A 26,746-nucleotide genomic window follows, 5' to 3' on the forward strand; every position below is an offset into this window, starting at 1 on the left:
CTTTCTTTCTTTCTTTCTTTCTTTCTTTCTTTCTTTCTTTCTTTCTTTCTTTCTTTCTTTCTCTTAGTAAAAGGTAGAGAGGCAAGATAGAGGCTCCGGAAGAGGCGCGAGAAAGTCCGAAGCGTGAGAAAGAGGCGATTTGGGTGGAAACGGGCGGAGGCTGGAAGGTGGATGAAGGGCGGGCTCCGCAGGAAGGGCGGCAATCGTGACAGCTCGCAAGGGTGCCACCACAAGGAGGGTGAGGATGTCCCAGCATCGCATGCTCTTGTGCGGGCACCATTGCCCGACAGCTGAAAACCTGTGAAAATGCTGAGGACTGCAGGGCAGAATTGGAGGTGGCTTCTCCCCGTTCTCGGGGGCTTTCTTTAAAGCGGCGTGTCTGGAAGAGAAACTGTGCTGCGTTTCTCCCAGAGCAGTCTGGCCCCTGGGGTGACAGTGGATCGTCCAGCCCCTTTGCCTCATTTTATGTATTTATTTTCCCCCCATGTCTATATGCAGACTGGAGTACATGTGTTTCTGGGCAACCTTTTAACTGAATAAATCGATAAGGTTTAGAATGAATGGCGAAGTTCTCCCAAGATGTTTGTAAAGGTGGGCCAAGGAATTGCATGAGGTGTCCGACCCCTGTCAAATCTAAGGACCAAGGGTTGCAAAATACTGTTTTCCTTAACTCCCTTGTTGGGCTCTGTTTCAGCCTTGGAGTCCTCTTTACGAGTGAGGAGGGGGACATGACCCCATTGCAATCAAATCTGAGGATGATGTTCATTGCTCAACATTTGTAGCGGGCAAATCTGGAAATAGGAAGTAAAATTCTCAAAAGTCATCAAGGCTTGGGTAAACATTTCTCCTGTTTCTTGGAAGATCAAGATTTATAGCAACTCCTCTTCCTCCTAATTCCTGGAAACCCAGAGGGTGGCTTATGATTGGTCATATTTTGCACCCCAGGACAAAAGACTTCCACTTAAAAATATTTACCCAGTTCAGCATTGCTCATCTGTTAGTAAATGACTTTAGGCTTTAGAAACAGAGCTGTAGTAAGGTTGGGCCAAACAGAACTGCTACTGGCAGAGGCAGAGGAGTTGAAAAGAGGTGGGGCTTCAGTGGCACGGGCGTGGCCACCAGCTTGATTTTTTTTTACACACACACACACACAGAGCACTCCTGGCCTACTGGATGGGCGTCTAAGGCCATTATCTCACCCACAAGACTCCCTTCAATCGCAATCGCCCCAAATCAGTGGAATGGCTTCCCACTATTTTGAAGTTGGAACTACATGGCAGCTATATGGGAAACCCTAGAATAGCTTTAATACAGTGCAGGGGGTGTGGTCGAAAAATTCAAGGTGGTGGCAACACACACAAAATACAGGGGGAGATTCAATGACTCCACTTTTTGGAACATGCTCTGTGGACATTCCTGGCATAGTTTCAAAAACCATCCTGTCCCTCCCAGAATGAAGGAAAAAACAGGTCATCTTCCCCACCCCCTTATATCACATCAGTCTGCCCTCTTTGCCTCATTGTCCCACCCCCACAGCACCCGTGTCTTCCAAGGATACCAAATATGGCTCTCAGCTACCAGCTGGTTGTCCAGAAACCTTGTTCACCTACTTTCCTCTGATGTCCATAGGAAAAAGGTACACATTATTGGATTTTTGAGTCGTGGGGGGGGGGGGGACTCCTGCAGGTATTGTACCTATTTGATTTTCACCCCTGATTTTCCTACCAAGGGCCTTCCTCCCAGAAAAATGGATTGGTCAAAGGGTGAGACTGCAGCTATCCAGGAGATTCTTTAGGCTGGATCGAGGAATCAAATGCTCTCACTTAAGCAACATATCCTGGTGCAGCTTTTATCTGTTAGTAGCACTATTGCAAAAGTAATCTCTGCTTATCACATATCTACGATGACTTCCTGTTCCTACCAGAAACAGCCACTTTTCTTTTTCCGAGCTCAGTTCCCATGTGGGCTTCCTGTGCCGTTTACAGAATGACCAGACAGGCTGTCTGGGCTTCTCCTTAACTTCCCCCATAGCCCATTTTGACCAACAGCCAAAACTGCAATTGCTTCTCCGTTCGGGTTGCAGGCCAGTCTCCCAAGCAATGGAGGTGAGGGGGTCTGTTTTGGTGATTGGGGGAGACCGTTCCTGAGAACAGAAAGAACAGAATGGGCACCTCGTCCTAAATGGGCAATGATACGGCAGAACTGAAAAGGTGGAGCTTTTGTTCAAAAACCTTGCCCACAGTTTCCCAGCACTGATGGTAAAATGGGATTCCCTTCCCTAATTAAAGGATTCGTGTAATCTGATGGTGGTCATATGAATGCTGCAGGCACAAATTTGACAGTGCTCCTCCCCTTCCTGGCAATAAGCAGCACAATTATTCCTACCTAGGCAGACTTTCTTCCATTTCACCATTCTCTTCATTTCTTCAAGTTAGCTTGAAACCAATTTGCAATGATCTTTTTTGAGTTCCCATGGGTCCTGGAGCAACAATAAACTTATTCTCAAGAAAATAAATGGCTAGCGCTACCCCCCTTTCTATGTTCTTTCATTTCAAATTCTGTTTGTGTGCCAAAAAAATCTGAGCGACTGTTAAAGGGGGAGCTGCAAAGCTGCAAAGCTACCTTTTCTCCTGTGAATTAACAGTCCCTTGTGTACTGTGATGATGAAAGGATAGCATGTCAGCATTTTTGCAGCCAGGCACCGTTCTCATTATCTTTAACCATGGTGGTATGTTGCTGGAGCCCCTGGAGAAGCAGAGACGCATATTAAATTGACAGGATGCTAATGCTTGCCGGCGGGGGGGGGGGAGCGCATTTTTTTTGCCACCAGGAGCTCAGAGGCAGGAAAATCCCGCTAGTAGCAAAATAAACCCCAGATTCTCACCATTGCATATAAAATACTGGATTTGTTCCAGTTTTAAAAAGCACAGCAGAGCTCTCGCCCCCTCCCAAAAAACGATTCTGCTTTCAAAACCAGCTGACATTCTGCAACTGCCTTGCCCCAGAAGTGTTTTCAATTACTCATTAGCACCTTACGTGGAGGTGCCTTCAGTAAGACAGTTTTAAGATATAAATCTCACCATTGTTAACAACCTTCAACACAAGGACAATAAAATTAAAAATTTGGAAGCATCTGACCAACCAACATTGAATCCAGGACTTTATATAAGCTTTCACCGTGTGATTTGATTTATATTTGTGGAAATATATATTGGTATAATATAAGCCTGCCAGGAAGGTCCTTATTTCAACTGAAAACAGATTTAACTTTGAATCAAATCCTTTGGCAAAAAGGCACTGTCATAGGAAAGATTCCCCAGAACGTTTTCTTTTTGATGCATTCGGATTTAAATTAACCCACGTGGGGATATTTTCTGGAGGAGCCAAATTCTGTGACTGTTGTCTTCTGACTCTTTGGCTAATTTAAATCATAATAGACTTCAGATATATTAATCATTAAAAAAATAGAATAATCGTACATTTATTAGCATCCAGCAATGGGCTTTTCCACAAAGGAAAAGTTGCAAAATTGAATGCTGGAATGTCTGTTACTCTGAGTAATGTAAGATTAATTGGCTCAAGAAAGATCGATAAGCCTTGCTGAATAAAATACCATTCCAGAAATCTAAAGTTGACAAGAATATACCTGCAAAGGACACTGTGAAGGATAACACTGATCCTTGATTTAAAACCTGCGTGATCATGCCAATCTTTCAAGAGATAAGAAGTTTTTATTTTCTAATTTCTTCCCCCCTAAAATTCAGGCAGTGAACACTTCTTAGCCCTTCCTCATGCTGGAACCCATCATCTTCAGATCATCTTTAAAAACCATCCTTTGAGACAATGAATTGTTGTCACCACTGGAGTTTCACACTTATGAAACAAACCAATTCCAGTAAGTTCCAGTAAATTGATTTTGAACTTGGGTGTGAAAATACCTTTAAGCAGCATCATGAAAGAAACTTACAGTGCAATCTTATACCATGATAGATCCCCAGATATTTGGTACAGAATTGCAGGTTTACATTGTTGGGTATTATTATTGTTGTTGTTAATCATGTTAACATCATACTGATTTGCACTATGTATGTTCACTTGTTGCTTATCTTAGTAATGTTCCTGTCACAATACGTCTAATCTGGGACCCTAATCCAAACAGCAGCTGAAGCAAACCTAACAAAATCTGTTTCTCAAATCACTGAAATCAGCCACAATTCTAAGGATTGTTGCTAAAAATCACCTGTTTCCCAAGATAGATGCTCCTTTAGCCATCCTCACAGCTCCAACATTCAAGAACAAAAGTTCTCCCTATCGCTTATGAGAGCATCCCTCAAGAATTACCAAGATAATTTCCATCTTCTCAGCCTGCAAGGTGCCTGGGCTAATTCACTGCAAACCTCTCTCCTTGGAACTGTTAAATCACCCCATAGTTCCTCCTTGACTTGGGACAGCCCCCAAACGGCCAGCAAGAGGCACTTAAGTTGACCGCTGGAAAACCTACTGGTGCAGCCCAACCCACAAGGAGATCGAATGACAAGTTCAGGGGAGAACCAGAAAGGAAGGAGCAGCAACAACCTCTTCGAGACGCAGCAAATCTATCAATACCACCCCATCTTCCAAGAAAGGAGACTGGAAATGTTGCTTCCGAATTCTCCTACAGCTCCCATTATCTGTCCATCCATTGGTAGCGGCCGCTGGTGCTGCTGCTGCCACCATACGTGGTGTGTGGCTGGTGGTCGGTTGGGCTGGGAGCACCGATCCATCTGGTTTCCCTGAGTCCTATTTGCTGCTCATTTACTTTCTCCTCTTTGGGGGAGAGTAGACGCTGTAGCTCCTCTTGGTCAGAGAGGGGGTTCTTGCCATACTCCATCTGGATCCAGGCTCGGTACTGCCAAGACAAAAATTCCAGAGCAGCTGTCAGGGGAGAGGGCTGGGCCAAGATACAGAGAATACGTACAGTGAGCGATCAGTCAGTGAACAGACCATGGTCAATTCAAGGAGAAAACTCTGCCCTTAGAGGACAGATGTGGGGCATCTAAGACCCGAACTCCTTTGCTGTGAGAAGCTTGTCTTCTTCCTACCTCTGAACCACAGCTTTCCCCAACTGTCTGGTGGATGCTACTAAAGCCTTGAAGAAAGGCTTCATGCAACCAGTGGGACCATCTCTGATCCAGCAACAGTCACCAGTAGCACACCTGATGATGAGCCCAGATGTTCTTCCTTTTTTTTTTTTCCTTCCAGCTAAAGAGTCAAACCAAGTCGACAGCCTTCAGACAACCTTGCAGCATAGATCAGCCTGCCCCAACCTGGTGTTCTCCAGATGTGTTGGCCTGCTTGCAGGATGATTCTGCTGGGGATAATAGGCATTGTAGTCCAAGACCTTTGGAGGGCATCAGTTTGGGGAAGGCACATATAGAGAGCAATGTGTCTGTCCACCTCTGCCATTCAAAAGGCTACTTATAGACATGTATATGACACTTCCATTTCTTGGCATGTACAGCAGTAAGTATATATTTACCAGAATAAATGCAATTTCCTTGAAATTCTCCCCTGCCTCCCAAAAAATCATGTACCGTTAAAATGGTAGGGTCATCTTAAATTTACTGAGAATGTAGTCAAGTACTTTCTGTCTGATCGACCTGCGTGGAAGGGATATTCTTAAATTCAAGATTGTCTTCCTTTTGAATAAATCTGGGTAATTACGTTAATTTTATTCTTTTTAGATATTGTTACCCAGCTCCACTTCCCTGCCATACAAAGTCAGGACCATCTTAAAAACAGCTGAAGTGTTGTGTTTATAAATGCACAAACTGCTCTCTGTTCTAGATCAGATGCTTCAGTATTTAGTTGAGTCGATGGAGCCCAACTCCCAAATGACTCCCAAACAATTTAGATCAGCGTTTTTCCAAACTTGGCTGCTTTAAGATGTGTGGACTTCAACTCCCAGAATTCTCCAGCCAGCAACTCCCAGGGAGTTGCTGGCTGGAGAATTCTGGGAGTTGAAGTCCACACATCTTAAAGCAGCCAAGTTTGAGAAACATGGATTTAGATGTCCCACTGTCACTTCCCCATGTCCTGATGGCCCACGGTTATCAGAAGCATGGCTGCTGAAAGCTCCCAATGAGTGCAAACATTGCCATCCAGCCAGGAATGTGCATGTACGTACACACACACAACACACACACTGTCCATGCCAGGGGGCAAGCCTTCCCGCTGCATCTCCATGATCCATGGACCTCCAACATGGTCACGTCCTTCCAGAACTTAAGTTCTATCATTCCTCCAGAGCCAAACCTGAGCTGGAAGTAACTTTACTCAGCTGTTCCCCAGAAGCCCGATGCAATTCCAGGATCATCCCCAAAGCCCCCTCTGGCAGGGCCTCTAATGAGTCTTAATTTCAGCACCGGAGAGGAGAAAAAACCCTTGTAACTTTCACAAAGCCATGTGAGGAGAGAATGAGTAAATAATGAAAATGTCAATTATGCAGCACTTTCACCACTGCCAATCAGAGCCGGGTGTGAATTCCACTCACGGCCGTGTTTAAGGTCCCCTGATAATTAATTCCCACAAGTGGGCTCTCACTGAGTTTTGGGGGACTTCCAGTGGGAATTTCCAACATTTTGCCTGTCATGACATGCCTCCTCCTTGGGCCACGCAGCCCCGCTACCTGAAACTAGCCGCAGATTGTTTTGAAACAGGAAAGCATGCGACTTTTCGCTACGGAGACACCACACTCTGGGCGACGGACAAGAAGAAAGGCTTGCTTTAATTTCTCATATGGTAGTGCCATTCAAATGAAGCAGACAGTCCTGGGGGCATAATTAAGACTCCAAAACCCTTTACCGCCATTCCCGGGTTGCACTCTGGGCCAGCGTAAAAGTTCAACTCCAAAAGAAAAAAGAAAAATGAAAGTATCTTTCATTTCCCTTTAGCACTATTCAAGTTCTTCTCCTTAATGATCAGGGGACCTTAAAAGCTGCCATCTCAGCCCCAGAGATGCAGTGGAGAATTGGCTAGGGATTATGGGGAGGGTAGTCCAACCTATCAGTTGCCTGTCAGGCAAGATGACATGAAATTTGGCTTTCTTTGAAAATAAAAATTAGATAACAAGAAAAAGAAACACACACACAGACACACACAGACACACACAACCCCCAAATCTTTTTTTTTTTTTTTACTATATTAGGGTTCATTAATAACTCACATGATCTCCAATGATGCTAATTTTGGGATCTCCAAAAGAAATTTCTTTTTCTCACCACGTGCCTAATGAATTAATGTTTGAGCTACGCTGGGAACTTCAAAAGGTGTCTTTTTTTTTTTTTTAAAGGCTACAAGGAAGGAAAAACAATATACTTGGTAGAAGTACGAGAAATATTTTCACTAAACTAACTTCCCAGCTAGACATTCAAGGGAGGCGCTAATGCTCTGGGTTTCAGGGGGGTGGGGTAGATTACGCATCAGAGACCCATTGGGCTTATAAAAATTCAGGGGTGGCGATGTGTCCCCTACCACAGGGGTGACTGCAGGATAGGGTCAAAAAAGTCAAGATGGCAGTTGCAAGGGTGTGATCCAGCTCGGCCTGGTTTCAGGTCTGTTGGACATCTTGACTTTTTTGACCTACCATGAGCACTGGATTAGCCAGCATTAGATTCCCTGGCTGTCCTGCAGAGATGAATGACCTGGGACCAAGGAAGCTGAAGCATAAATTCATTTCAGAACAAATGCAAAAGAGAAACTGGTTTCTCAGTTTCAGAGTCTGGAGCGTAACAACCCAAGACAACCTTGTGGTTGTGACTCTCAAGGTCAGTCAGGAGTTCATGATTTTACTGCTCAGTGACTTCCAGGAAGCCCTTCAACAAGACATGGCAGGAAGACAAGAGTTATTCAGAGGTAGACTGCCTCTGAAACTAGCAGCTCTACTTCAGCACTAGGCTAGATTAATAGATCTTGCCTCCTCTTTTTCTGTGAATCTATCAAAGGCATAAACCGTGGCCCATTCACTCTTCTTCTGACTGCCAAAAACCGGCCCCTGGTCGTGCCCTCTCGGGCTAACAAATTTTATTAAACCGTGCAAGCTTTCACAAGCCACTGCTTGGTGCCCCCCTTTCAGACAACAAACTTTATTGAAACTTTCACAAACTGCAGATGCCTGCATGTGGTAAAGCGAGCCGCAATTCACAAAAGCTTCCGCCTTCAAATAAAACGGGTTACTTGGAAAACCAGGCTCCCGATGTTTGACCACCATAAACTAGCCCAGCTCTCCTCTTACAATCTCTTCTGGCCGTGAAACTCGTAAACGAAGAACGTTATCCGGATGTTTAAAAAAAACACAAACAGACCCAAGCATTTCTATTCATTCTCTCTCCTAAATCTAAGATTGATGAATGCAACCTCTACTGTATGTGAGCAAGATTAAGAGAAGAGGCTTTTTTTTTTTAAATCCCCATCAAAGCTTCTTTAAACGCAATTTTTCCCAGCACCTGCATCTTTTGCAATTCACTTCCTGCAGTCTTAAAGCCCGCCTGCTCCGTCAAAACAAAAAAGTTTCTGGTTACCCAGAAACAAATGTCAGATGTGAAGGGGAGAGAGAACATCACAGCAGTGTCAGCCAAGAAGTTAAACTTCTCCAGCAACCAGGGTCTGTTATAGCTGGGTTGACCAGAGGTCTGAACAAAGGAGGACACCAACAACTGGAAAGGAGGACAAGGGGGGGAGGAGGATGCACAAACTGTTGAGCTTTCTTGGCATCCGCGACAAACATTACAATGAAAAACTGCAGCAAGAACCAAAAAAGGTATTTAGGCCTACGTGGATATACATTAGTTTTCCAGCATCAGAAACACTGAGGCAGGAAGGTTAGGAGGCAAAAACCTTCAGCTGAAACTGATTAAGATCTTGTCAGTTTCAGGCAGCAGCCAAGCGGGAAGGTATTCATCCACTAATTGAGGTCACAGAGCTGAGCTTGTTAACTTGCATTCAGACAGCCCTGCCCAGAAAAGCTGCTCAGGAAGAGGTACACAAAAAGCGGGAGAATATTTGGTTTTAAGGCTGTGCCTGCCGGATGGAAATCATCAGGACTAAAAGGAGGACACGTCCCCCGTTACTGCCTGCAAACAAGCTAAGGCAGGCACGTCTCTTCCCGCTCTCCATGCCATTTTTAAAAAGTCACTGGCAGGAAATGCCTCCGGTTGGCAGGAAGGTCAAAAAAGTCAAGATGGTGGGCAGGACCTTGCCGTTGAATCCCCGCCATATTGTTACACGCGTTGCATGCACCAGATGAGTAAAGAAGGGGGTAGTCCCTGCCGTGAGATCCCAATCCACTCTCCCTGGGAGAAAGCTCTGTCCTCTGATGCCACAGCCCAGATTCCAAGTCAGCTGCGTTTGCGGGGGGATGGTTTTGGGGGAATCCCAGGCTCGGCACTTCTGCAAGAGCTGGGCATTTTCTCTGAAAAGCTTTTCTGCACTGTGACTCTCAGCGCCTCTTCCACCCGCACTCATCCCACTCCGAGCAGAGTTTTCTCAGAATGTCCTGATTTCAGTCATTAGAGGGAAAAAGGAAGTTCAGCCCACAGTGCATTCACGGGGCCGGCGCAAACCAGAGCTTCCCCACTGGCGAGGCCAGACAAACAAGACTCTGAGTTAAAGGGGCATCAGCCCCCCGGGGGTCAAAAAAGTCAAGGTGGCGGCCAGAACCGTGCCGTGGAATCCCTGCCATATTTTTAACATGCGTTGCACGCTCAAGATACGTTAAAAAGGGGGCATTCCATCTCGACTTTTGTGGCTCCTTCTGCAGATGTTCCTGCTGAGTTCAATCTTTCATAGGAACAAAGGAGGAACCAGCTTTATTCCCAAATCTGTTGGGCAGCCCTGCAAGATACGGGGTTTCCGTTGCTGGTTCTGCTGTATGTATGTCTCGCTTCTGCCTGGATGGCTCTAAACTCTGCCGGCCCTTGGAGCTTCGTCTCACGCCCACCCGTTTTGCGTGGGGCATCGGGGCATTGAGATTCGCTGTGGAAAAACAGCTGCCTCACTGCAACCCAGTTGCCTTTTGGAAGCTGAAGGAAAGGTTCTTCTGAACTAGCATGAGTCAACCCCAACCATCAGTCACTGATGTGGAGAACAGGGCTCTCCAGATGCCACACTGTCAACCAAAAGGGGTTAATGGGACTGGAGAATTACTTAAACTCCTTGGTCAGCAGACATGTTGGACCAGTCCTGTTTTTCTCGGGAAATTTCTACAGAAATTCCCTTATTTATCAGTTGCAGCTAAAATAACAGTGCGTCCTGTTTCCTTAGAGACCAATAGTGTTCGTTGTGACTAGATGACCTGTGGGGTCCCTCCCAACTTGGCGATTCTGTGATATGTTTTTGTGGTCTAGTTTCTCAGATCTCTGAGGGGTTATTTATGAGGATCTATCTATTGGTTATGTTTTGAGGGTGGGGCGTTATAAAAAAAAGACAGGAAAGGAGGTGAGTGGCATTAGTAAGCTGATTAATGTACGTAGCTTCGTTTTTAAAAAGTTAAAAATGTTCCTATTCAGATAAGAGCTAAACCTTGCCAAATAGGAATAGAACAGGATTGGAATGAAAACCTGGGATTTATTTCTCCACTGTGTCTGGAACACATGCTGTGAACCTGTTCAGTCAAAATCTTAACACACGCCTACTCAAGCGGATCGATTGAACATGATGTCCAAATCAGAGGCAACACGAAATCACAACTCGTAATCCTGCACCATGCCAGGAATGGGTTTGGATTTCATATGTGAACTGAAAAGAGCAAAACATCTGGCTGGGCCAGCAAACGATTTCTTAATGGAAAACCAGGCTTATGCAAAATCCTGGTTTATAGTTATGTGCAAATGCAACCAGTTTCAACTCAGGATACGCAGCGTCACTCAATGTTAAGTTTTGCTTTCTTTTTATTGCTATTCTCCATTAAAGCGCATCTGAAAAACTTCTGAAATGTATGAAGGTAAATGTTGACAATTGGAAGGAAGGAAGGAAGGAAGGAAGGAAGGAAGGAAGGAAGGAAGGAAGGAAGGAAGGAAGGAAGGAAGGAAGGAAGGAAGGAAGGAAGGAAGGAAGGAAGGAGAAGGAGGGAGGAAGGGAGGGAGGGAGGGAGGGAAGAAGGAAGGAAGCAAGCAAGCAAGCAAGCAAGCAAGCAAGCAAGAGAAGGAAGGAAGGAAGGAAGGAAGGAAGGAAGGAAGGAAGGAAGGAAGGAAGGAAGGAAGGAAGGAGAGAGAGAGAGAGAGAGAAAGAAAGAAAGAAAGAAAGAAAGAAAGAAAGAAAGAAAGAAAGAAAGAAAGAAAGAAAGAAAGAAAGAAAGAAAGACAGACATACTGCAGATTAAATCCACAACTGGCTGCGTATGATCTGCATCTCTATTAAAGGGGCATTCCAAATCATGTAGGGACTATACCACCCAGGGACATCCAGAATGAGAGGATTAAGGTGACCCATGTAAAAAAGGAGTGGGGCTTCCATTATGTGGTCATCTGGACCCTCACCCAGCCCATTAGGGACCTCTGATCTCTAATGGAAGGAAGGAAGGCGCGTCAAACATTTGCGATCCAAGATGGGCACCATGGCATACACTGGGTGCAGTGACTCCTGCGCCAGTTATTTCGCCCCTGGCGTGCCAGCTCCCCTTCTTGCCTCATCGCTGTTTTCACAAAGACTTCCTAAGCATTAACTGCTGCAGCCTCCAGTGAAGGACACCGGCTTGCAAAGATTTGCCCAAAATGAGACCTGGGTCAAACGGGGTGCCCTTGTGAACCCCTACCTCCTTGAGCAGCGTCGCTTCGTACTCCTGAAGCTGTTTCTGAAACCCAAAGTTGGGACTGGCATACGAACGGACAGCTTTGGCTGCGGCCAAGCATTCTTCCCAGCCGAAGGTGGTTACCGTCATCAGGTAGGCTACCAAAATGGTGGTGCTGCGAGAAACTCCCGCTAAGCTGGGGCGACAAAAGGGAGAACCGTTGGCCTTCAGTTCACACAGAAGTGGAAAACGTTCGCAACGCCCTCAGGATCAGTTTCTCCCTCAAGACGAAGCAAAATGTTCAAGTCTTGCGGCCCGCAATTTTCCACAATCACATGAAGCCGTGGTGGTTTCTCTCATCATGGCTGGTTGAACAAGCCAAAATTGACAGGATTCAACAAACTAAGCAAGCCATAAAACAGGAGCCAGTAAGATAAAATGGTTAAGGTGCCAGATGAGGCCTGAGAAGACTTGGGTTCAAGTTTATCCTCATCTATGGAAGGCTACCTTTGGGCCAGATCTGGAAGCCCAGTTTTGCACAAACAAAATGATACATGGACTAGATCAATGTTTTTCAACCTTGGCCACTTGAAGAGGGGTGGACTTCAACTCCCAGAACTCCCCAGCCAGCCATGCTGGCTGGGGAGTTCTGGGAGTTGAAGTCCACCCCTCTTCAAGTGGCCAAGGTTGAAAAACACTAGACAAGACCAATTTCTCAAGCATGGAGAAGCTTGGTGATCTCTCGTTACAATTCCTGTTTTTTCTGACTGGCATGATTACTGGCTTGAGTTTGCAGATCCAGCACAACCTGTGAGCGACACATTAGAAAGCTACTCCTAACCACGCAAGCTGCAACCGTTGATCCAGGGAATATTTTCATTTTGCTTTTCTTTCTCCTACTTGCCTGATGCAACCTGGGGCTGAATTCAGACCAATAACAGCCCTCAGGGCTTCAAGGGGGCTGAAGTAACCCCCCGTTTTAGGAGAGAACATGGCATTTTGATAGCACAAGAGTGACCATGTTCCCTCAAAGAGAAGGCTCAATGGGTTGGAAGGATTTCCAAGATTGCACTCTTTATCATTTTTTTCCATATCCTGTTTCATCCCCTCTGCCGCCGCCACCACACTGATTAGTAACTCCACAAGGTTTAAGGCCATGTTTATTTGCAGATATTTAAATACTCCGAGTGTGGGCTTCCAAGGGAAAAAACAAAGAAGGCGGGATTACTTACCAGTGAATGAGACAAACTCCCCCATGCAGCCTACATTCATGAACAAACTTGATGCACTCTTTAAAATGTTGTATTCTGGCATGGGGAGAAGAGAGAGACATCACTTCCTTTGAAACTCTTACTAAGCAGTTCTCTTGAAAATTCAATAAACCATCGCTGTTCCCCATGCAAACATAGGATCCGGGGGTCATTTTCTGGTTGAGCGTGTGGTTTGAAAGCAGCCTGTGGGGTTGTGGGGAGGGCTGTGGGGAGTTGGTCAATCCTTGTCAATCATGGAGTTATAATAATTCAAAATGGTCCGTAAGCTGCCTCCCCTTCTGGGAGAAACAGCCTAAATTAAATTTTAATTCTATATATATTATGCATTTTATATATATTTATAGTTTTAATGTCTTTGTAAGCCGCCCAGAGTCCCCTATTGTGGGGGAGACGGGCAGTGGGAGAAATCCAATAAATAAATTAAATAAATAAATAAATAAATTACAGATGCTGGTTCAACTGCAGAAGAAGCCAATTGTCTTGGCATTTCATTGAAAATTTGATGGAACCCCATGGTTTGACGGGCCCCTTGCCAGATCCAAGATCTTTTTAACGTTTGAACCTTGCCTCCTCATCTTACAACGTCCATTCTTTCTAAAAGAATGCTGTTGATTCCCATCTGGACCATCCCTTGCTGAGTTCTGCTCCCTACGTGCAAGTAGCAAACACTGTTTGGAACACACCTTCGGAGCTGAGAAAGGAAACCACAATACCACTTTGACCTCTTATTCCAAGCAAAGCGGTAGGCACCACCTACCACGTTGCCAGCAAAAGGCCGTAACGTTTGACTTGCTTAGTGATATGTCCACTTCACCAGGGGGGTGGACGGAATAGGTAGCAACCGTAGTCCTACAAGCTCAGAAGCACCTCTGATCAGAGCAAGGTTCCTTGCCCTAAATACCCCTTCCTTCTCTGCTGGTTCTTAGGTCATCTTTTTTGACGACCTTTTTTGATTTTTCATTCAAGTCCAGAGACAATCAGCTGGCAAGGACACGAAACCTCCAATGTATTAATTATTAGATTTAGGCTTCTCCAGTCTGTATGACTCTGGGCAACTTACAAAATGCAGCAATAGAACACAATAAAAATACAGAATATGTATGTGTGTATGTATGTATATGTATGTATGTGTGTGTGTATATGTATATGTATATAAGCATATTGATGATATTGATACATTGATAAGTAATAATATGTTTAGTAATATGCTATTAAATTATATATGTATTAATGGCCAATGCAAAGTTGGTTTGAATTATTTTTCATTGATTGTGATTGGGCTAGAAACCAGGAGGCCCGGAGTTCAAGTCCTGCCTTATGCACGAGGCCAGCTGGGTGACTGTGGGCCAGCCCCTCGCTCTCAGCCCTAGGAAGAAGGAGGCAAGGGCAAACTACTGAAAATATTGCCAATAAAACTGCAGGAACTTGTCAATGGGTTCTCCAGGAGTCAAGACTGATTCGAAGGCTACTTACGTTATTATTCATCTCCCTTTCCTCCATTTTCAGCGTGTGCCTGGGTCAGTTATCAATAGCTTGCTTGTTTGCTTACTATAGATACCCCTCCCTTTAGTAATGTTTAGTGGGGTAGAAAAGCTGTCAGAGGAAACCCATCAGGGAAGGAGTTTAGCTTGGTCATCCCTCGCCCTAAACAGTGTGTTTCAACAAGACATCCAGACTTAACCTGACATCACCTTTGCAGGTGGTGGTATGCAAGGAGGACTAAATACCGAATCCATTAAAATGGGCCAGTCAGCTTGCACATCTCTGGCACGTCCTCCCGCTTAAACACGTACCTTTCCCACTCTTGTATGGCATGCTTACGGGGGTACAAGGAATGAAGGGGAAATTACTACTCCTTTCAAGGTTTTCTTAGCAAATGTCAGTACCGAAAGCTGGAGCAGGCATTCATGGAGGAACATCTTGGATAAGTAAGTTTTATTGTAAGAAAAGTGAACAAAGCTATTGTGAAAGAATTCCAGGGACTGCTATATACCAAATGCAAGCCCTATTTATAATGAAATTAAGGTTCTAATTTTTGTTCCTTTTTCTCTGGCCTGGACAGTGCAGCAGGCTCAGTTTCTTGGGGGAGGAGCAGGGGGAATTATTTCTACCTGATCCTTATTGCAGTATCAGACAAATCTGGTTTCAGGTTCAAATGGGCCAGCCCTACCATTAGGCAAACGGATGACTTTGTCTCAGGTGGTAGATTCAAGGAGGGGGCAACAAAGTGCTGAAGAAAAGAGTGTGCCCTGCACCCGGCCCTCTGTCCCCCAACTTAGCCGGCCGCTTTCAAGAGTGCTGGAGATCCTATGCCAGTATGTCTTCTAAAGAAAATGTCAGTTGATGGTCCAGCTTTTGTACCTGGAATGAGGTAGGGGGAGACTTTATTTTCCTTTGGTTCAAGCAGTGTTAACCCCACTAAGTAGGAAAACAACTGGTCTGATCAACCATTTTTATCGAAATTGGCTATAATAAGAGAATCAAGCACATCGGATTGTGCTGTACCTCCTCCCTCCTTCTTATATTCCAGTGAATCAGAGAGGTGTCTGCCTGAGTCTCTTCCAAACCTTATCTGGACATTCTGGACTTAAAAAATGTTTCAGTCCCTTTTGCCTAGATAATTCAGACCCGTCTGCCTTTGTCCTGCCTGTCTGCGTCAAGGTCATTTTCCTTACTCTCTGTAGGTAGTAAACGTCTCTGGTCAGCCCTACGGATCAACCAGCAAAGCCATCTGAGACCATTCTGCTGGGGTTAAGATGCTTCCAGGAGCCGTCTTCCACACCCCGTTTTTGGAAGCAGGGTGACGGTCCCCATCTCTGCCATTAATCTGTGGTTGCAGGGTCAATCCATGCCACCCCATTCTCAGCTTGCTTCTTAGAAAACCCTCTCAAAGTTCATTTGAGATTGTGAAATCCAGACTCCAAAACAGAGTGCAGAAAATAGGCCCTTCGGAACAGAGCTTCCTTCCTATGGCCCACTGCTGAGAGGCGTGTTATGATTGCACAAAAAAAAAAGTGGGGGGAGAGGGAGGAGTAAATAACAACCCAATCTTGCTGAAGAAGGATATTCTCACCAAACATTTTCAAGGGGAAATATTTAGCTCGGGAGCAGAAGACGCCTGCAAAAAAATGCCACTTCCATCTTTAGCTTCGAAAGGATGTCAGTAATAACTTTTCACAGCGTAACTGATGCTCCACTTCAGCAGCATTTAAGTTTAATAAATTATTATTATTAATTATTATTAGCTAGGTACAGTAGCCATGGGCTTATAACAGGAGCAAAAGCTACTTGCGTGTAACCAGGAAAAATCAGAGGTTCAACAAAGCCCACGTGTTTGGGCGATCAATAGAACTGCGGTGGAAGACTTTGTGTAATTGTTTTAGTCCATTTTTCTGTCTGTGAACCTGCACAGACAAACACCTTGTGCATTTTTCAAACATACGGCCTACCAATCTGTTCAGAAGGTAGGGATCAGCATAGCCGGTTCATCATCTGAATGCTTCACCCGTTTTCCAGTCAATGCCACCGCTCCATTTTATCAAAGAATCCAATCTGGTCAATCTCGTAACTCTTTTTTTTTTTTCCTAATTAATTTCACAATGCCCTAAAAATTCCAGCTTGATTTTCCCTGTTTGTACAAGTAGCCCACACATTCCTCTGCGGTGCCCACAAGTAAAATGAAATGCTTGGAAACGCATTGCATTTGGCAGCACGTAGAAGCTTTGATTCATCATCAAAGGAATGGAAGGGGGATTGTGCCAGAACAGGTTGGGTGTGTGTGATGTGTGTTATGAAAGTAAGGCAATCGAGACACTGATGAGACAGGACACTACGGTAGCGTTCTTACACTTATACCTTGCTTTCTAATCTCAAAAAGTCCATTATTTCTGAAACTATATTTACCCGTCATTACCTTCACAGCAAGGGGTATGATCTTGAAAGGACTTACAGGTTTTGATTCGAAGAGTCTGAAGCTGAAATGCAGAGATAGGTCATGCCCTGAAATTAAAGAGAGAAAGTTTACGGAGACTCCGTGACTTGGATAAACAGTGACACGACAAGGCTTTATAGATTTAAACAAATGAAGAAGCACCATTATGGTTGTGGTACTCAACAAAAGCTCTTGCTGCGGCCTAAGTTTTGACACAAAGCTTTGACTAATTTAAGGGGGGCAACCTGCATCTCATGTGGTCTCAGCATACTTTTAAAGAAAGTTTTGACAGCCATCCATTCAGAAATTCTAGCAGCCTTGCTGAAGGAGGAGAAAGAGAAAGAGAAAGGGGAAGATCAAGCTTCAGAAAGAGACAGAATGGTCATGTTACACAATTTTGACTCTGGCTCTATCTGCTGTTTCTTTGGGCTCCAGCCACCACAAGTCACACTGTTCAGGCTGTTGACTGAAGTAAAAATGGTCTGTTCAAATGACCATCATATTAAGGCCCTTCCTTTTGGGAGCTCCTATTATACAAGTATAATTTTGGGAAAATAGGACAAGGGCCTCTGTGGGAATCAAGGTTGTGGGGAAGGAGAGAAGAGATGCCCTCAACTTTTTCCCCTTGTTGGGTTCTACTTCAACAAAATACTTGCTAGCTTTCATTTTGCCCTCTGGGTTAGTTGCAACTCCAAGAAAGGGAAATGCAACATTCTTCCAGAATTTGCCCTACAGAACAGCTCCATCCAGGCTGGGGGTAAGGATGACTGTGGGACTGGATTAACTCATTTTCTGAATTGGCATATTGAACTACGAACTGACCAGACCACAAGCTCGGCATGCTGACACCAAGGAAAGGAACTTTGCCATGATTAACCCTGACCAAGCTTGATTCTTTGGTACAAATTTAGCTACTCTGGTTTTACCTGAGCTGCGTAAGTGTGCTATGTGATCACAGCCACACCATTTGCTGAGGAAGATAGAAGCTGTAGTCTAACTCAGCTGGGTTGGGAAAAACTGAGACAGAAGACCATAACTCTAGCTTACATCTACAATTTATGTATTAGTCATTAAATGTATATGCTGCATTTCCTTCAAGAGCTGAAGGCCATGTATGTAGCTCTCCTTCCTCCCATTTTCCTCGTAGCAACAGCCCTGTGAAGTAGGTTGGGCATAAGGAGAGGAACTGGCCTGAGTCACCCCATGTGCTTCCACACTGGGAAGGAAGACCTGAACATGGGTTTCTCGGGGCCTAGCCCAAAACTTTAACCCATAACTGGCTGTCGCAATACTGTAAACCAAAATATGGTTGTGTATCTGTTGCTTAATAACTTGGATGGATCCAGCTATCACAGCCTGTAAACCTAAGTCTAACTGCTCGGTGTGCTGTGTGAACTTAGCCAATTATGGATCACTCAGTAAGCAAACTACGGCTTAGTTGGTTGCATGAAGACACCCAACCTGTAAGTGAGGAATGGATTTGAGATGCTTTGGTCACCACCTTTGACCCCTTTCATAACTGGCCACCCCAGACAACTACTGGACTCGAGAGAGATAAGGAGCACCATGAGAAAGGAAAATCAGAGGAGATCTGAAATGTCCTTGGCTAAACCAATTGTGGTTTTTCTGCTCTCCATTCAATGCAGCCTGCGATGAGACAAGAGGGAGACAGGAAGAACAGAAAGAGGGTAAGAGAGATAAAATCTCTTCCAGATGGAGTCCAGCTTCCGGAGATTCCATAAACAGATCCGTGTTGTCCTCTGGACAACAGAACAGAAACGGTTTGCCATTCCCTTCTTCCAGGCAGCCCTACATCTTTGGCACTTCCTGGCCTCTCCCATCCAAATCTAACCAGGTTCAACCCTCTTTGGGTTCCCAGTCCAGAAGGTGAGCCTGGTGTAGCCACCAAGGCATTATAGAAGAGGACCCAGGAGGGACACATGGCTGTCTCAGAAGAGGATACAGCTTCAGGACAGAGTCTGGCCTTTGCACGGAGAAGTGTCCAGCTTCAAACCCAGCATTTCATCTCAAGCTGAGCGGTTTGGGGAGGAGAGGTGAGAGACTGAACAGCTGCTGCTAAGCCAGGGTAGACAGTGCAGGGCTACAGCAATAAACATGATGGCTGTAAAGTAGTTTCCTCTCTTCAGAAGGAAAACAAGAGAGGAGTCGTTTTACTTAAAACATGAAAATGCAAATCCAAGGGGGTTTGGTGGAGTATGTTGCAACTTACGCACAACAGCAAAATCATCCAGGCGGTTGCTAACCTCCTCTCCCTCGCCACCCACCCGCCTTCCAAAGCAGGAGGAGGAGGAGGAGGAGGCGGCGGCAGCGGGGGGGGAGCAGCAGCCCTCCTTTGGCCCCACCAGACCTAAGCCCGATGCCTGGGAACCACAGCTTGTCTCGGCACTTCTTTTGCTGTGCTCTGGGATTGCCATATTACTCAATACGTTCATGTGTTTCCGGTTCCTCTTGTTCTTTTCCACTCCTCTGCCTTCCTCGCTCCATCCTGTTGTAAGACTTGTGGATCTGCCATCTGCCTGCTTAAATCTGTGAAGAACCGTCCTTGCAGCTGCTGCTCTTCTCCCATCTTCACCCAACCCATAAACACATTCCCTTCTTCCTCCAAACTTAGGCAGTAGCTCTGATGAAAAGAATAGGCTTCATGAGGATCTTTCTCTCTCTCTCTCTCTCTCTCTCTCTTTCTCTATCATCCATCCATCCATCCATCCATCTAACTGGGAAGCAAGAGCTTCCCACAGAAGCATAGGAAAACATGTTTTGCTTTCATTCATTCATTCATTCAGGGCTCCTCCCTGTGTGGGGTTTGCGCTCAGCTGGAATTTGCATCGCTCCAATATTCCTGCGATGTTCTTGGGCTTCTGCAGCCCTTTTGCAGCTGGACCAACTAATCTTCAGCTTAACCCAGCAGGGCCCTCTGGGAAAAGAGCTCTGCAGTGTTGGCTCCTAGAATTGCAAGACCAGCAGTTTCCCTTCAGGGAGCGTTCTTGCTTCATCCTGCCTCCCAGCTCTGTGGCTCTCTCTTCTCTCGGCTGAAGTCATGACTCCATGGTGTCTTCTTTACATTCTCTTAAAATCGGGGGGGGGGGGTGTTCCCCTCTGTTGGGAAAGTAAACACAACTGGCAAGAACACAGACAGGGAGGGCAGGGCTGTACAGGCCCAAAACCTTATTCTGCACTCTCTCCTTTGGAAGACGGAGGGAGTGCAGGTGGTTTTATAGGGAGCATTAAGCATTGCGAATGGGCGATTGGATTGAGCGTACTTGTGGCTCCTGGGAAAATGCTTCAGAGGGTTTGGGGAAGGATAAACCCACCTAAGTGCCACCAGCGCTCCAAGAGGATCCAAACATAAGGTGGATTCATTTTTGGTCTGCCAGATGTGCCACTAGCAGCAGCTTGATACACCACGACATCCACAGATTGCACAAATCTGCCACGTGTTTTACTTTGACTTGGGAACAACGTCATGTGTGAATCCAGCAGTTCCAACTTGCATACCACAGCTTATGGCTTAGCGCCATGTATGAACCCAGCCTCTGGGATCTATTCAACCATCGGCAATCAATCCTCGAGGAAGCCAAGAGTGCATAGGTGTTCAGTAGAAGACTCGACTTAATGATCCCAAAACGTCACAATATCATGCAAACGTCATGGATTATGTTATGAATTATGCTTATGTTATGAGCTTAGGTGGCCACCTCTCTCACATGGTGATCCCGGGCAGTTCACAACAACCCATAAAAACAACAGGATGAAAACAGAACAAATCCTTCCCACCAAAGGTGCCAGCCCACTCATGCTACTGACTTGACCTAGCCCAGGGGATGGGGGAAGAGACTGGTCTTCATGGTCTTCTGAAATACTAAAAGGGTAGGACCCCCTCAAATTTCCAGGAGGGATTTCAGACCCGCTGGTAAGCTGAAGCTGAACAAAGCACAATATGGCCTTAAAGCAAGGCAGCCAGTCAGGCTGCCCCATGGTCACGTTGTCTCAAGCAGAAGGGCCACGTCATCTAATTCACCTAAAACAGTGTTCCTCAACCTTGGCCACTTGAAGATGTGTGGACTTCAACTCCAAGAATTCCCCAGCCAGCCATGCTGGCTGGGGAATTCTTGGAGTTGAAGTCCACACATCTTCAAGTGGCCAAGGTTGAGGAACACTGACCTAAAGGACTGGAGGAGATGGGGAGAGCCAGTTTGGTCTAGTAGTCAAGGTGTTGGAGTCAGAGCAAGGAAATCTGAGCTCTAGTCCTGTCTTAAGACCTGAAAGATCCAGATTAGGGATAGATCGTCATGGAGAAAATTTATCTCTATGGTCGCTAGGAGTCGAAAATGACTCGATGGCACATAATCAATCAGTCCTGCCTTAGGCACAAAAGCAGGCTGGGTGATTTGGGGCCGGTCCCTCTCTCTCAGCCCTAGGAAGAAGGCAATGGCAACCCCCTTCCAAAAGCGTTGCCAAGAAAACTGAATTGAGTAAGATCCTCTTAGGTTGAGTGAAGAGGATGGAAAGGTGGCTACACTTGTGTGCGTCTGCTGCCCTCCTTCGGTTATAATACATCATGACTTTCTGTTTCCTGAGTAGCTGGACAGGAGGCAGACCGAAGGGAAGAGCCCTTTGACCACTTTGCAGTTGTGAGTCTGGAATGTGCAGGACCAAGTTCTTCCCAAGGCGTTTGAAATGTCTCAAGGGACTTGCATACTCACTTCCAGTAGAGGTTTGGCATTGTTGTGCACCGAAAGAATGTGGGTGATCCCATGTTTCGTCAAGTTCTCTTTGTCCTCAGCATCTGCAAAAAGACAAACGTCTCTGAGATCCAGAATGAACGAATGGAGGCCCTTGATGTGGACTTCATTCTTGTAGAAGAAATAACAACACTGTTATATGACTAGGGCCAGTTTGGCTCCAGAGAAGTTCTGATGAACTTCAGGAGATGCCTTGCAACTATTTGTGGCTATTGCTCACATAAAAAGAGAGGGACCTCCAATCTCACCTTTGCGGCTACCATCTTGACTTTTTTAATCATTTCCTGTGGACGCCCCTGCAATTCTTCTTCCATCAATGGTGCTACCTTGGTTCTTTTGAGGCCTATTTTACTAGGTTTGATCAAGGGAGGGGAGGAGCAGAATTCCATAACTCTTACTCATCATCAACTTCTCCAAGAAGAAAGCACTGAAAAAACTTACCACTGATGCTCCCGAGGTATAGGCCCTCAACCACCTAAGGAGAAACCAAGAGAGAAAATGAATGCATTATCTCCAGTGCCAGAGCAAAGAGTGACTTTCTCGAGTAATACATCATGGAAAGCAGCTGTTTTACTCCATCCTGGATTGGTTGGACCTCCCCTTACATCCAGGCCACCACCATTTTAAGAAAGTTTCAGAGAAACTGAAACAAATGTAGAGAACATCAGCGCATATGATCAGGAGCCTGAAAATTAAGCCTAATGATGGAGCAAACTGGGGCATTGCCACATCCCTTCTGTATTCACTCCACAATCCCTTTTCCCTCTCATTCCTGAGTGCAGGATATAAAAATAATAGTCTAAAGTTGCAGGAAGGCAGATTCTGGTTGAAAGTTCTGAGAAGATCTATTCAACCATGGAACCAATCCCTTTAGCATCAACGTGAGGCATGAAGGAAGGAGGAGGCAATAGAGTAACACTGCATTTGGACATCTAAAGTTGCCCCATGGTCAACACTAAGAGTCCGGATCTATTTATATTGCTTCTACGCATTAAAGGAGCAATGGTTTATCAGCCTCTTGCTCGATCAGACCACAGTGGCTCACAATGAACTAAATGAGTGTTTCTCAACCTTGGCAGCTTTAAGATTGATTTTATTTTATTTATTTATATATCGAATTTGTCACCGCCCATCTCGCTTAATGACTCTGGCTGGGGAATTCTGGGAGCTGAAGTCCACGCATCTTAAAGCTGCCAAGGTTGAGAAACACTGAACTAGGTACTAGCAGGAAGCTACAAATTAATATTATTGTTGATCGCACAATCAGTCAGATGTTTAGACTGGATTTGGCATTTTTATCCACCTATTGAGTCCTTCCCAAGGACCTGGGATAGGCAGATGTTGTTGTTGTTTATTTCTATTTTTTTATTATTATTATTTCTAATTTGCCTAGCATCTCTGGGCAAATGCATTCATTAATCACAAGATTAAACATTTCTAAAAACATTTTTTTTAAAAATGGTAAAGCCATACAAACATTCATTTAATAAATAGTACCATATACGGTACTTCAGTATATAAAATCCAACAGAATTGGAAGGCCATAGCTGTTCCCACTGGTTTGCCCTCCCCTCTCCCCCCATCGCAGTTAGTACTCAGAAGTGTCGACCTCAAATGAGTCACTCATTGCATTAATCCATGGTCTGCTCAATCATGGTTTAATAACTAAACCACGAGTTGGGTTGATACATCCCTGGAATTACAAACAATCGATGGGATTGTGCAGGAAAATCAGCCTGCTGGTTGAGAAAGGTCCCCTCCCTTCTTTATTTCAACCCAGAGCAGAGAGAAATCTGAGACCACCTCTCTATCTGGGTCAGGGGGTCTAATTATACTTCAGGAAAGCTATGACTCTCCCCGTTATTTAGGGACACAAGACGTAAGCAAGCCTTCTGCTAGGCAGACAGCTGTGCAAGAAGTTAACGCTTCCTTCTTTGCTCTGCTGAATATTTGGGGGTGAAAAAAAAATTAAACAATTTCGACTTCTACCTCTTAAAGGACCTTCTCCTCCAGGCCCCAAACTTGAATCGGTTCCTGCATATTTATTCTTTCAGATATTAGACAATCGCATCGATACGTAAGGTTTGCACAGACAAAGACAGGAGGGGGAAAGGCTGAATGGCAGAAGGGGGGATACAAGCCGGCCAATGTTGCTTTCCTGTTCCTCCTCTTCTTACTTCCAGCTCTTGCCTGTTCTTTTGACTGAGCCCCTTTCTGCAACCCAGACAGCCCTCTTGTCACCCTGCACCGCCCCCCTCTTTGGGGCCCTTTCTATGAAACTCTAGGATTGTACCTTACTCATGCCGATCCCCATGACAACTTTTTGTTCTTTGGCGGGCAAGCAGCGGCAGTCCCAGTCATTCACTCCGTTTTCCCCTTGGCATCCGAGGCCCTGCGAAATGCAAAAAGATGACACCAAGCCGGAGAAAAAGCTTCCGGTTGAGACTTACCCAGCTGCTCCCTATTCTAAGGAGTGTTTGTTGGTCCAAAGGGTGTGTTTGTCAAAGGAGAAGTGAACCTGGGAAGGAGGAAGGGAGCAGAGAATCAGGCACCTTCTCCATCCACTGACCTAGACTCCCGGTGCTCTTCTGACCCAGGGCAGAACTGCTGTCAAGGGCTGTCAGCCCAATGAAGCCTTCAGAGGTCACCCAGGACACGGGGAGGGAGGCGGGAATCCTGCGCGGGTTGGACCTGGGACAAGGGGTCAGTTGATTGGGGATGCCTGCCTGTGGCATTGCTCCCTCTGCCCTCCCTCCCGGGGCCTTAAGTCACCGCAATACAGTTGTCGCTGCCAAGCAGATCGTCCAAGGGGTGGTGTTGCAATGCAGATATGGCCTTTATAAAAGGCCCGTTTGGGAGGGGGAAGAAAAGAGGACCTTGTGGCAGGGATCTTTGAGGGACCAACATTCTTGGGTGTTGGCAAGAAATTGCCTAGGTGAATTTCTTCAATCATCCCACCTCCTCTGTGACTGGTTGTAATGTGAACTGATGCTCTTCTAGTTACAGTAATGTCTTCAGTGGGAGCTTCCAATTCTAGTACACAGAGGAGGAGGAGGAGGAGGAGGAGGAAGAAGGAAAAGGGTCAATAACATTGTTTTAAATAAACTGGGAAGAGGGTTGAAACTGCCACCTTTGCATTGCTGGTCCATGTTGTAGACATTGTAAGAGGAGAACCATGCTAGTCTAAGGTAGCCCAAAATTCAGACTCTTTCTAAATTTTATCTGGCCAAAGTTTCCATTACTGACTCGGTTTTCCTCTGGAGAGCACCACTGGAGAATTACAGCAAAACCCAAATGAGACTGGAAAAGCCCCATGCCCTGGAGTGAGGGCCAGGGTCCCCAGAGCTCAGCAGAAGCCCAGCTTCTTTTCTCGGCCGCTGTCCTGGCAGACGAAGCGTCCCAGCCAACGTGCAGAGCAGCAAGAGCGGTTTTCTCGCACCTAGGCTTCCTACCAAATCCTTTATTTTCCTTTACTTTTTTGTTAGTGTTAGATGGCCACCCCACTGGCAAAAAAGGACTCTGGGTGACTTAATAGTTTGTTGGAACATAAAAACAAGGCACTAGAAAAGAAAAGGCAATAAAGATCTGGAGGAAAAAAGAGAACAACCGAGTCATAGAAATGAAATTAACCAAGGCCAACCACTCAAAAAAACACATTTTCAGGTTCTCAGAGGCAGAAGGGTCCGGACTATCTGAACCTCTCTGTCCCCCAGGTCAGGTGCCGAGCAGCTTTTTCTGTCGTCCCCAAGATGTTGGGGAGGTAGCCATCCCTGGTGGTTGGGACTGATGGGAACAGTATTCCAACCCATCCAGAAAACATCAGCTTGAGGAAGGCTCGCCCTGGTGGGAAAACCACCCTTGGGACCATCTTGAAAAGGGGGGGCCACCAATGGATACTTGGGAGGGACTAAATCTCCCAATCATTCCAGGAGTTGCATTTGAAAAGACTTGAACAAGCCAAGGTCATAACAAATACCCTGATTTTTTTAAAAAATGTGGGGAAGTATTTTATCTTCTGATGAAAGATGATGCTTGTTGATATATAGCTGTATTTATCATTAATGAATCATTGAAGGTCTTTTCACACAACTATGGGAAGGTGCTCATTAGAGTCTGTCTGTCTGTCTGTCTGTCTGTCTGTCTGTCTGTCTGTCTATCTATCTATCTATCTATCTATCATCTATCTATCTCACACTCTCCTTGACTATGACGTATTAATTGGGAAGAGATGTTTCAAGGTATGTGTTGATTTTCTTGCTCTTGTATAATTTTATGTTGTTTTTTAGGTTAATTTTTCATTATGGTTGAACAGCACCCTAATGGGGGACCTTAAGAATGAAACATCTGTTTGCAGTGCAGTAGAGGTGAACCTTCTCCTAGGCGTTCCGTCAGCACCCTATCATCTACGTACATTGTAGAAAACCAGAAAGTGATGCTACTTTCAGAGTTGCCAACAGACCTTCGTGCAAACAGTTCTCAGTATATCAAGAGAGACATGCTGGATCAGATCAATGGATATGAGTTTTCTGCAACGTCTCCAGATGGGTAAAACCCAGCTGTGACTTCATGAAAACAGCCAACGCTGGGAATCTGCACATTGTTGTAGGGCTGTCTGCCTAGAACAGTGTTTCTCAACCGTATCAACTTTAAGATGTGTGGACTTCAACTCCCAGAACTCCCCAGCCAGCCATGCTGGCTGGGGAATTCTGGGAGTTGAAGTCCACACATCTTAAAGTTGATACGGTTGAGAAACACTGGCCTAGGATTTCCCACCCTTTAGCTTTGCTGAGTTCAATTCTAAGGGGGAATTTTTCTTCAACACCATTTCCTACATCTCTTACCAGGTCCTTGAGTTTCTTCAAAGCTTAAGAAAAACACTTTTTTGCGTAGCAACTTTTCTTCAAAGGGCCCCAGGCCCCTTCAGTTTGGTCTCTGATGCAAACTGCTTGCCATATTCCATATATGGTTTGCATGAAGGAATTGTATCAATAGTTGGATTATCAATTCCATCCCCAGC

The 26,746-nt window shown here is 45.4% G+C and overlaps 1 protein-coding gene across 1 annotated transcript; it reads right to left on the minus strand.

Moving 5' to 3' along the window:
* Positions 1–3,158: 3,158 nt before the first annotated feature.
* LOC103060216 (dual specificity protein phosphatase 22-A-like) lies at positions 3,159–26,350 on the minus strand. The gene is made up of 7 exons (XM_015887910.3): positions 24,023–26,350; positions 22,171–22,204; positions 21,691–21,773; positions 16,985–17,034; positions 12,997–13,071; positions 11,789–11,960; positions 3,159–4,888 (listed from the first exon to the last, which is right to left on the minus strand). Exons 1-7 carry the CDS (start codon positions 24,041–24,043, stop codon positions 4,667–4,669), a joined length of 657 nt encoding a protein of 218 aa, XP_015743396.1. The 5' UTR covers positions 24,044–26,350; the 3' UTR covers positions 3,159–4,666.
* Between the last annotated feature and the right edge of the window lie 396 nt (positions 26,351–26,746).

This window comes from Python bivittatus, unplaced genomic scaffold, assembly GCF_059951505.1.
Source record: "Python bivittatus isolate LINGU-HERP-01145 unplaced genomic scaffold, Pbiv_v1 ctg000190_np1212, whole genome shotgun sequence".
Classification (NCBI taxonomy): Eukaryota; Metazoa; Chordata; class Lepidosauria; order Squamata; family Pythonidae; genus Python; species Python bivittatus.